The 10,908-nt window shown below is 33.3% G+C and overlaps 1 protein-coding gene and 1 long non-coding RNA gene across 4 annotated transcripts in view; both read right to left on the bottom strand.

The window, feature by feature from the left end:
- Window positions 1-3,360: 3,360 nt before the first annotated feature.
- Window positions 3,361-7,271, bottom strand: LOC102583583 (uncharacterized). Of its 3 annotated transcripts, XR_368423.2 has the most exons (5): window positions 7,182-7,271; window positions 7,002-7,109; window positions 6,484-6,893; window positions 6,339-6,372; window positions 3,361-3,599 (listed from the first exon to the last, which is right to left on the bottom strand). XR_368423.2 is itself a non-coding variant. In XM_015315340.1 (3 exons), exons 1-3 carry the CDS (start codon window positions 7,218-7,220, stop codon window positions 6,663-6,665), a joined length of 378 nt encoding a protein of 125 aa, XP_015170826.1. In that variant the 5' UTR covers window positions 7,221-7,271; the 3' UTR covers window positions 6,482-6,662. The 3 variants fall into 3 exon arrangements, 1 of the variants encoding a protein (XP_015170826.1); XR_001475288.1 differs by lacking the exon at window positions 6,339-6,372; XM_015315340.1 differs by lacking the exons at window positions 3,361-3,599; window positions 6,339-6,372 and having other exon boundaries at window positions 6,482-6,893.
- Window positions 7,272-9,705: 2,434 nt separating this feature from the next.
- LOC102583260 (uncharacterized) overlaps window positions 9,706-10,908 on the bottom strand; it is a 3,490-nt gene continuing 2,287 nt past the window's right edge. The window contains exon 4 of the long non-coding RNA XR_368421.2: window positions 9,706-9,841. This is a non-coding gene — a long non-coding RNA (uncharacterized lncRNA). The remainder of the gene's footprint in view (window positions 9,842-10,908) is intronic.

Genomic DNA, 10,908 nt, shown 5'->3' with positions numbered 1-10,908 from the left:
AAAAACTTCAAGCATTCAAGATTTATTGCGATCTTTGAGGATTTTTGCCAAGAATTTGATTCTTTCGAGGGATGTAAGCTTTCATAGTGATGAGTTCATTCACCGTCACAACAATCATGAGTTTCCTTATTAAATTCGTCCATGAAAATCCGTGTATTGAGGTTCTTGCTGATTTCTTGAGGTTTCGTTCTTCATTCTTTATAAATGTGGTTTTGATGAGTTCTTGAGGTGAGGGTTTTGAGTTTGAGGTTTTTTCTTGAGGAGATTTGAGTAGATTTTTGTTTACTTATGTTGGGTTTACGAATCTAAGAGAGTTTGGCAGAAATCATTCAATTCTAGGTGAATTAGGGCCAAAAATCAAGAAGAAAAATTCATCGAAATTTTCTGAAAAGGGGCTGGGGCGTCACGCCCCCTATGCGCTAGCAGGGCTGTGTGGGGCGCCATCAGTGCACGAGAAACAAGCCCCAGTAATGGGAGGCCATGCGCGACGCGCCACCCGTGTGCCAAAACCGCCATGCCACTTATCTTCTTTGTTCTCGTTCCGCAGTTGTTCATTTGAGTCGAGCTTTCATTCCCTTCTTAATCTTAACTATTTAAACCTTCATTAATTATCGAGAGATCCTATATATCATGAATCATAACTCTTGAAATCACATTTCAAATTTAAAATAGAGTTAAAAGTAAAGTTCGACGGAGTCCTTTGAGTCGTTTTGAGAAGTCTTTTACAAACTTTTAAAACTTGTTTTAAGACTTGAGTACTTGACCATGAGGATGAGGAGAGTCGAGTTCATGATTCCAAAATGAATATAAGGGAACTAAGTATTCCCAAGAGTAAATGTTTTACCTTTAAAATGAGAAGAAACTTTGATTTCCAAATGAGCTCATGAGGAGTTTTGAGCACTATATCTTTTTAAAAAACCTTTTGAGTAATAATCTTAAAGTTTGAGGATGAGGAAATGTTTTTAAACATATGATCATGAGTTATATTATTGGGAGTAGTATTAACCACTGATATGGGGACGAGTTCAAACAACTCAAAATCCTCTTAAACCATGTATGCCAACATGGGTAATGTGTCATACTTTTTAGATGATTCCTTATTGCTTTTAAGCATGCTTAGTGGATCCACTTAGTTGAGGATGTCCTATACTCCGGCAATGTATAGGATAATTCTCGCAGCGTGGGAGAGACATTGTATCATCACATAGCTCATAGTGATTGTTGTCGGTAAGGGAATCTCCCAAATAAGAGTAAAAGAGTTAATTATTGTATTTTTAAATAGATTGAGTTATTATCTATTGTTTAAAAGCTTTTTTAATACTGTATCTTTATTGTTACTTTTATATCTAATTGAGTTGACTATCCTTGTGTTGAGTTGAGTTGAGTTAAGTTGAGTTGAGTTGAGATGAGGTGAGTATGTTCTTCCTTTTTATCAGTTCAAGCTTATGTCTATGATTTAGAGTTCCACTTGAATGCTCATACATTCCATATACTGATGCCATTTTGCCTGCATCTTTCATGATTAAAATACAGGAAATCACGGTCATCAACAGGCGCTCCGTTGATACCACTTGCAGTTCCAGAGTTGCTTTGGTCAGCCTCCTTGCTTCAGAGGGTTCCCCATTTACTTTCAGTCGTTTTAGGATGTCATGGTGCATGTCCCTACTTCCATCATAGTTGTTTGAGACTTCATAGACAATATTATTTTGAGAAGTTTGTTTCATTTTCAATTGTTAATGTTTAAGACTTGAGTTGCCTCTTTTGGCAATTTGAATGTTTTTAAATGTTTTGAGTTAATTATTTTGAGAAACCTTTACTTTTGAATTCATATATTGTTGAATAAGTCTTCCGCTGAATATTGAGCTAGGCAAAGGGTTCGCTTGGGGACCAACAATGGTTCTCGAGTACCAGTTACATCCAAGGTGTAGGCTCGGGGCTTGACAAACTTGGTATCAAACCACGGTTCAAGAGTCCTAGGGTGTCTATGAGGTCGTGTCTGTAGAGTCCTGGTTATCAATGTGAAGTGTCACACCCCGAGACTACACCCTGGGCGGGACTGGCACTCGAGAACCATTGATGGCCCCAAGCGAACCCTTGGCCTGGCTTACTTACTCAGTGAAAGACTTAACTCAACAAAGATAAATCTATGTATTAAACTGGAATGTTATCAAGGAACATTCAACTGGCCATTAAGGCAAACATAAGTCTCAACATAAGATAATGACAATGAAAGGACTAAACAACTAACATATGACTATATATGAAGCCTCTAAAACAACTGAGATGGATGTCGGTACAAGACCTACGACATCCTAATGAACTAATAATAAAACTCAATGCATTAAAAGGGATCCTCTGAAAAGCAAAGAGGCTCACCACAAGACTCTGAGTGCTCAACTAGATCAACGATGCGTTGGATGTTGATCCTAGTTACATGTGTTTGCATCATAAAAAGATACAGGCCAAATGGCATCAGTACATTGAATGTACGAGTATGCCATGGAAATTCTAAAACAAGACATAATCACTACAACAAATTTGATTATCAGGACGAATAATTTCGTCATCTATAAATCGTATTTCGTCACTAAAAATCTTGTATGACGAAAAAAATTTCGTCAATCAATCGTCACTAAACGTGCGTCACTAAAAGTATACAAAGACGATTTAGTGCTTCGTCGCTAAAGGTATTATATTAACTACAGAAAAGAAAAATCATCCCCAAATGAATAAACATTTGTGACGAATATATTTGTGATAAAAAAATAATTTTTTTGTACTTAATAGTATGTTTTGTCACTAAAAAAGTTATTACTATCGACAAAATTATATCGTCATTAATTATTTAGGTTAATCAATGACGACATCAATTGTCTCTAAAGTGATATATATTTCGTAGTTGAATAAATGTAATATCATCACTAATGACTATTTTTTATATACAAAAAATCATTTTGTCCTTAAATGTAGAAATTAGGGACAAATTTATTATTATAAAGAAGGTTGATAATTTTGTGGTTAAATCTATCATTTTGTCACTAAAAATAATGTTTTTACCGACACCATGTATTGTCACAATAAATTATCATTAGTGACAATTACAATTGTCATAAAATAAAAAAATAATTTGTATTCAATAAATAAGAGGAAATTGGTCACTAAATGGCGAATTTATTTATTTCGTGACAAAAATATTTGTCTTAAAAAGTTTGATTTAATCGTTGCTAAAAGTTACCTTTAATGACGAAATCTTTTGTCACCAATTGCATTCATTGATGACATTTAATTATTTTATATCAATGTTATTTTTTAAATTATAGAGTTGCATAAATCTAAAATTAAATAAGAAAACATGCTAGATAATAATGAAATCCACCCATGATCATACAATTGAAAACGAGTAAAATATATGAAGGTAATATGTCATTACAAGCTCCTTAAATTAAAATAAAATAAGTCCAATAACAAGCAAATCTAACTGAACTAGAAGAAATATTACTCCTAAACTGAGACTGAAAAGTAGAAGTTTCTTCCAAAGTACCAATAATGTGGTGATACTTAGTTTGCATTAGTCTTGATTCAATTCTCACCTTTTATACCTGTGTAAAAAAGAGAATACAAATTTATAAGATTTAATATAGAGTAGAATCTGCAACATTACATTATGTTTTTCATACATTGTAATGCCAAGTTTCTGCAAAGATAAATCAATCATGCATAATATGAAGCTACACATATATACGAACTATATCCCCACTGCTATTTGTGGTGTGCATGAAGTACTTCACAAGGCGTTGATGCTATGGGTGGCTGAAACTGAAACACTTTTGTTTTGCAAATAAACATGCTCATATTTTGCAAAGGGAATATAACATGTGTTAATGCTAATAAGATAAGGAATAAAAACATTCTCAGAGGTCACATGGCTCACTACAAATGCTACAAAGTTTAATGTTTATACTTCCATCATGGGAAAACAAGAGGTAAATGATATATGTTAATTGTCTGAATACGCCAGAGGTAACCACCAATTAAATACCTGGGCGGCACCATCACTTCTAGAACACTAAATGTTGTAGATTGCGATGTGTTATTAGGAAAAATGACAGCCAAGGTGAAAATGTGAGGCTCGAGGAACCTGTGTTTCACTAGTAGGCTTCAACTGGTCAATACCATGCTGCTGCATATACATGTATACTGGTCTATTATTTTTTCACTGCCTAAACAAGTGCTGAAAGATAAAAAGCTGTTTGCAGGAAAAATACACTCCAACAAACAAAATTCATGGGCTGAACTGATCACAATAAGTAACTTTCAAATAATTTTCTTCAATCTATGCCTAAAATATCAAGCAATGTCCTCACATTAAGTCACCAATCCTTCAATACTTAGGGGTTCAAAGAATAAAATAAATTGCAATCCATAAAGTCATCAGATACCAAGCAAATAATCAGATTTCACCAACCAAAAGGTTTTTTAAGCTTATTTATATCATATCCATAGTTTTCCTTCCACAACCTCCATAAGAAACTGATTTTCAAACATTGAAACAAATTAAAAACCAGAAATAAGCAATTCTTATCAATTTAGGAAGACGAAATCTGAAAGGTAGGTCGAAACAAATTGAGTAATATGCAGCAGAATTGGCGATAAGGGTATTCCCAATTTTCTGGAAAATGGGATAGAATTACAATGGAATTGTGAATAAGAAATATTACAGGAATGGCAAATTATAGATTTTCAGAATTTGAATTTGGTAACTTATCAGAATTTCTCCTTTCATGGGATATAGTATGCAAGCGAAAAAGAAAAGGATGACTTGGGATCACTAATTGTGTGTTATGGAATGAAGCTGCAACAGGAAAGTATGTCTGGAATATAGCCAACAAAGTTGATAACCTATGAGTAAAATGAATAACAATGTGTATAAAGGGGGCTGACTGATGGGAATATACACCCAAATAAGACAATTGCTGGTACTAGAAGAAGATTTGAGGTATGAAGAACAAATGTAGTGTTGGATACTGTGGAAATGGATGATTCAAGGCATGAGGAAAATACACAATTATAAAATAACAATTATTTTGGACTATCTATTTTTAGTAAATTCGACAAGTAAAGTGGTTCGGAGGGAGTATCTTTTCTTAAATGTCAGCATAGTATTTAATTTATGAATGTGTGTTGCAGGCAATGTGGGAAACCATTCAAGCCAGAGAAAACTTCATGCCCACATGAAGTCCTACAAAGGGATGAAAGCTCTGTGAAAGGGTGCTCATTCTGCTGCTGCTACTAACAAGACATCCAAGGATGCACCAATATGGGCAATCCTGACAGCTACAATATCACACATATCGGAAGCTAGGAATGAAGCATTATGGAAACATAACACCTTACTGAAGTATTTCAATAAGCATAACACATTACTGATTCTTTCTAAAGCCCGGACAATCACCTGCCAAATTCTACGACTGTATTTCTTGAACTTCTTTAACATCTCTCCCTAACACATTCCTCACCTCATGCAACGTGGATCTATACTGATCTTCATCATTCCCTTAAATCCACCTCTTCTTTTCCCAAGTTATTATGTTTCTAGTACTTATTGTAAATCATACCAGCTAAAGTAAGCTTAAGAGTTATATGAGTCTTACCTTTTACTAAATAAATAGGAAAATACACAACACCTTCTGTCTAGAAAGTATGAAAGCTGGAATAGATTTTAGGAGTAAGAGGAAGCAGAAAAGAGAAAAAAAAGGACAAAAAGTTGAAAATTGGTTGAACTTCTGAGCACAATGAACTTTTTCCTCATCAGAATGGTATTTCATTTGATTCAAATTATGTGTCTTACTTTTCTTTTTGATTGTTTCAAACGGAGCTTTGTTGAAAAGAAACTATGTTGCTTCTATGTGGTACTGGAATTCCTTAATACTACAAATCTTTCATATCAAGAATTAAGAAAATTTAGACCAAACCATCACTGAATGACTAAATACACCATAAGCAAGGAGTAAGACACTGAGAAGGATAATAATTGTAGTTTTACAAGTTTATATCCTACTCCCATGGTCTTAAAATCTACAAATTTTGTGATAAGAAGGAATTTTCTCTTTATCAATCATAGGTATTGGCAATGATTCCCCTCTATAAGGTAGTATAGCATTTTCTACACTCTATCTAATAAGCTTAGGAAGCAGCTAAAGTGTAACATGTTTCATACTAACTTTTTTATGAGGTAAGGTATTAACTAATATATCATGGTATAAATAAAACATAATAGGTATAAACTATAACTTATTAAACATGGACTTTAAGTTGGAGAAATAAAAATAAAAATATACCTTAAGTTGACATTTTGATGGATCTCAATCTTTGCTGAATCATGAAGAAAAATATGCAAAGTTAGATACTGAATGCTACATATTTATATATTTAATATAAAAAAATTAAAAAATACTTATCATATAAGTTTGAGTTACTTCTAACCTTGGTGGCGATGAGCGAGAAAGAAGTTGCATTTTTCTAAACATTTCCTCTTGGCGTGCCACTATAGTATTCAATTGAGAATTTAATGATTGTATTTGAGATTGCTGGTCTTGTATTTGAGATTGTTGGTCTTCTATTTGAGACTGCTGATTATCTACCACAGTTTCAGCTGCATTTAATCAATTCTGTAATTCAAGCTGGGCACTAACAGCTTCCTGTTTTGCCTTTTTGAGGGAGTCTTCTAACTCTGCCGTTCTCCTTTGTGTAGATCTTGTAGTATTAGGTTTTGGGCCATAACCAAGTCCTTTTATGTACCCCGACTTTGTACCAAGTATAGTATCCACAATTTCATCAATAGTCATGGAAGACTCTCCCGATGTATATAGATCTTTCAAATCTGTCATGTTGTTCTGCATAAACATATTAAAATTATTTAAAGGAGAATGCAGAACTTTTGAAAAACATTAATCTGACAAATCCAATGAGAATGTTGTAAAAGATGAAAAGTAATTTCTTACATAGTGAGTCTCAGCCTCTAAAGATGACCATCCTTTCTCACTCGTGTAATGAGTATGCTTATAGAACTCGATTCTGTCAGGCTCTACTCCTTCAGGGTTAGTTTTACCCTGTGAAATAAGAAACAATTGAAATAATACTAAAGTTTCATTAGTCAAAACAATAAAAATGGTATTACTTACAAGTTCAGCACGAGCCGCTACAAACGCTTTTGATCCCATGAAATGATTACACTTAAGCTTAGTTCGATTGGCCTTGTTTATGTTCGCATCGTTTCTACAAAGAAAATACAAAATACTGTAACTTAAATAACAACGAGAATAATATCAATATAAATTACCTTATGCTCTGGTTGATCCACATGTCACAAAGCCTAATTCCAATTTTCTGGGGTCAACTCTGGCACTTCAATCTTACGAGCTTCTTCCTCAGAGCGTGCTATTTTCAAATAGTTTGTTTTAACTTGTAGCGCCATTGTCGGCTTCTGTTTTTCAGAATATCCTCACAACTATCTTTCACGTAATGCTCATCCAAATTAATCTCAAACCTCTACCTAAAAATCAAATAAGTATTAAAGAAAAACACAGAATGAGCAAAATCCCTTTCATATTAAATAATAATCATTACATTTGCAAACATACTAATTAACTTCAAAGTTCAAACTTGAGTACCCATTGTGAATCATATATTGCAGTTCAAGAACTGTATTTACTCTCATAAACAGTGTTCTTGACAACCGAGCTACATACATAATATCACTCTTTTCTATTTCCAGTAAGGTAATGTCACGAATTGATAAGTTAAGGATAGACTTTATATGACAAGGAAATAACAAAAATCATGTATTTCATCTTCTCAAGATCATTATTCCAAATACATTGAAGGCTTAGGTATTAGGAACCTGACAGGACATAATAGAATCTGCTAATGAAATGGCTATGGAGGTTCAATAATTAAGATGGTGCTTTCTGAAAAGAAATGTTATTTTGTAAAAAATGAAATACTATCACACTTGTCCATTGTTGTATCATAGCTCCATATGTTTTTGGTACATGGAAGATCATGTCAAAACTAAGGAATTAATTTAACCAGCAATGCAGCTGAAAATCAAGTAATGACATTCACTTTAAATATTGGGAGGATAAATGATCAAAGAACACTACTCTCCTAAGTGACTTCCCTACTCTATTCTCAATAGCCTCTGATCCAAACTCTATTATCTCCTAGAACAGAGAAAATAAATACATGGATGCAATTGTCCAGAACAATTTTTCATGATTGAAAGTTGCTACTATTACTATCAAAGCTGGAATGTTGCCCTCAAAATAATCACAGGCCAAATAAAATCAAATGGTATAGGAAGACAGATGGACAATACACAGTGATGAAAGCAAGGAATCTTCATTATGTGCTCGAAATGATATAATAGATAACTGCCTTGAAAACTCATTTGGAAGACCAAAGCCTCTAGTCATATTTCATCTGAATAGTCCCTCATGAGGCCAGTTTCACTCAGGACAACCTGAGGTGAAGGGGCATGACAACAGTTAATGAATGTTTCATGTGTCAAGAAGTTTATGAGACTAACAGACACCTATTCCTTCATTGTCCAGTGACTGCTAATTTTTTAAATTTATTTTTTACTATTTTTTATTTGAGTTGAGTCATGCCTGCTGATTTAAAGGATGGCTACAATAGTTAGAACTCTTAAAAAGTTGATAGATCCAAAAGTTTGGAAATTGATCCTTGTATTTTTTGGTGTGTACGGAAAGTGAGAAACAAAAGGTTCTTTAATGGAATATCAACTTCAATCTACAACTTAAGATTAATTATGTTTTAACTTTATATTGTTAGGCTATGGTTAGATCCGTTAGACTCTAATGTCAATCTTTTGGACTTTGTAAACTCTTTAGTCCTAGCATAGGATACTTTTAAATGAGCTTACAATCTCACTACTTGTGTATCTATATTACTTGAATCTTTTTTATGCCATTTATCCCATTTCTTACTTTATCAAGAAAATGTAGTTCATTTCTGTGTACTCTTGAGCCATATGAAATAAGATTTTACACTAATAAAGAGTGTCGAAGCAAGCATCAAAATGGTCTAAGGAGTTGAAGTAGGCACAAACAAATGCTTAAGGCAAAACCTCTACAGTTGCAAACTATAGAAGTATTGATCCTCCAGTTGATATCTTCTTTAGATGACCCCTTAGAAAAATTTTAAGAAGGAAGCTTGAATGATTGTATACAACTAGTTGTTTTTTTCCATATCAAGTAGTGGATATGATGCATAGATAGTTTATTTTCTAGTTTGTTAGTTATGGTATCAAGTAGTGGATCTGATGCATAGATAGTTTATTTTCTAGTTTGTTAGTTATTCGTAATAAAATTCTTGTTAATTATTTTTTTTATAAAAACAGGAAATAAGACAAAAGAGACCATTAGTTAACTTACTATTAGATATCAACGGAGATACATATCGCTGAGTAGTTCTCCAAAAAAATAAGATGAATGAAAAATAGCAGTACCCAAAAAAAGAACTCAATTTAATCACTACCATGAAATAAATTTACAAGAGTATAGAATCCTTACATGGCATCTAATTAGTGCTGCATCTTTGTCCTCTCTTGTGAGTTCTTTCCACTTGTTTGGAAGCAAAAGAAAATTCCGAGCAATTATCCCTAGCTCATTGGATAGTTTTGCCGATTGATCTGGTTTAGTTGGCCTTCCTTTACCAACTGGGATCTCTATTTTCATCTTTCTTCCTTGAGCCTTCTTCATTTTTTCAAGACCTTTCCCTCTAGTCTTGCCGCGACCATTCCTGATTCTAGTGGAATCATCTGATGTAAAAAGTCAGTTCCAAAAAACAATCTATAATCTTAAAAACTTACACGTATGACAGTAAGGCACATGATGAAAACTAAAACAACTGCATTTTTTTAATTTATTGTATATTAATGAGCAATTGAGTCAAAAAATTCACCGATAAAACAAAGAGAACATACAAGAGCTAACAACATCTATTTTGATCATTTCTCTCATGTTTGCTGATTATATGTTCACCCATATTACATAAATGTTGCTGGATTTCAAAGATATTACAACAACTATATATTCATAAAAAGGTTCAAATTGTGCATATTGATAGAGTAGGTAACTTTACATACCTAATTTTTATGCCATGATGAGCAAAGGCGAGTTAGCCAAACATAAACCAAGTCTAAATAGTATAAGGTATCATGAAGAAATGCTTACATGTAATCTATGGCAGCATTTTCAACTTCTTAGAGTCAATTTGTGTAGCTTATATAGCATATTGATAAAGCAAAATCAATTGCAATTGCTCATACAAACAACCAATGACTTTCATGTTATGAAAAATGCACCTAAGATTATGGATGATGTGATGAAACACTTCTTTTAAAATGTTAAAATATCATAGATAACTTCAAGATTTAAATCCACAAATCTTGAGTTAATGATTGAATTACAAAAATAACAGCCAAGATCATCATAAGAATCATTCGAGTAACTCGGAAGTACATGTAAAAGAGGAGATTAAATTACAGAATATAATAGAAAGGACAAAATAAACCTGCATACAATAGCTCAATATCAGATACTCAGATATTGAGCTATCGTCCACAGGGGCGGATCTACGTTCAATGAAGGGGGTTCATCCGAACCCCCTTCGTCGAAAAATTACACTATATATATAAGATTAAATTTTGAATATATGTGTATATATATACTATTGAACCCCCTGAAATACACCAAAGGCGTAGCTCAGTGGCGTTGGGGGTTCAGGAATTTGCTCTACTGCACGCGAGGTCGCGTGTTCGAATCCGAGCAGAGGCATTTTGTTTTATCAGCTTATTTCAGGCGTTTTATTTTTTTAAAATAAATA

The sequence above is a fragment of the Solanum tuberosum genome, unplaced genomic scaffold (genome assembly GCF_000226075.1).
Source record: "Solanum tuberosum cultivar DM 1-3 516 R44 unplaced genomic scaffold, SolTub_3.0 scf00357, whole genome shotgun sequence".
Taxonomy (NCBI): Eukaryota; Viridiplantae; Streptophyta; class Magnoliopsida; order Solanales; family Solanaceae; genus Solanum; species Solanum tuberosum.
This window is presented reverse-complemented; position numbering and strand designations above follow the sequence as displayed.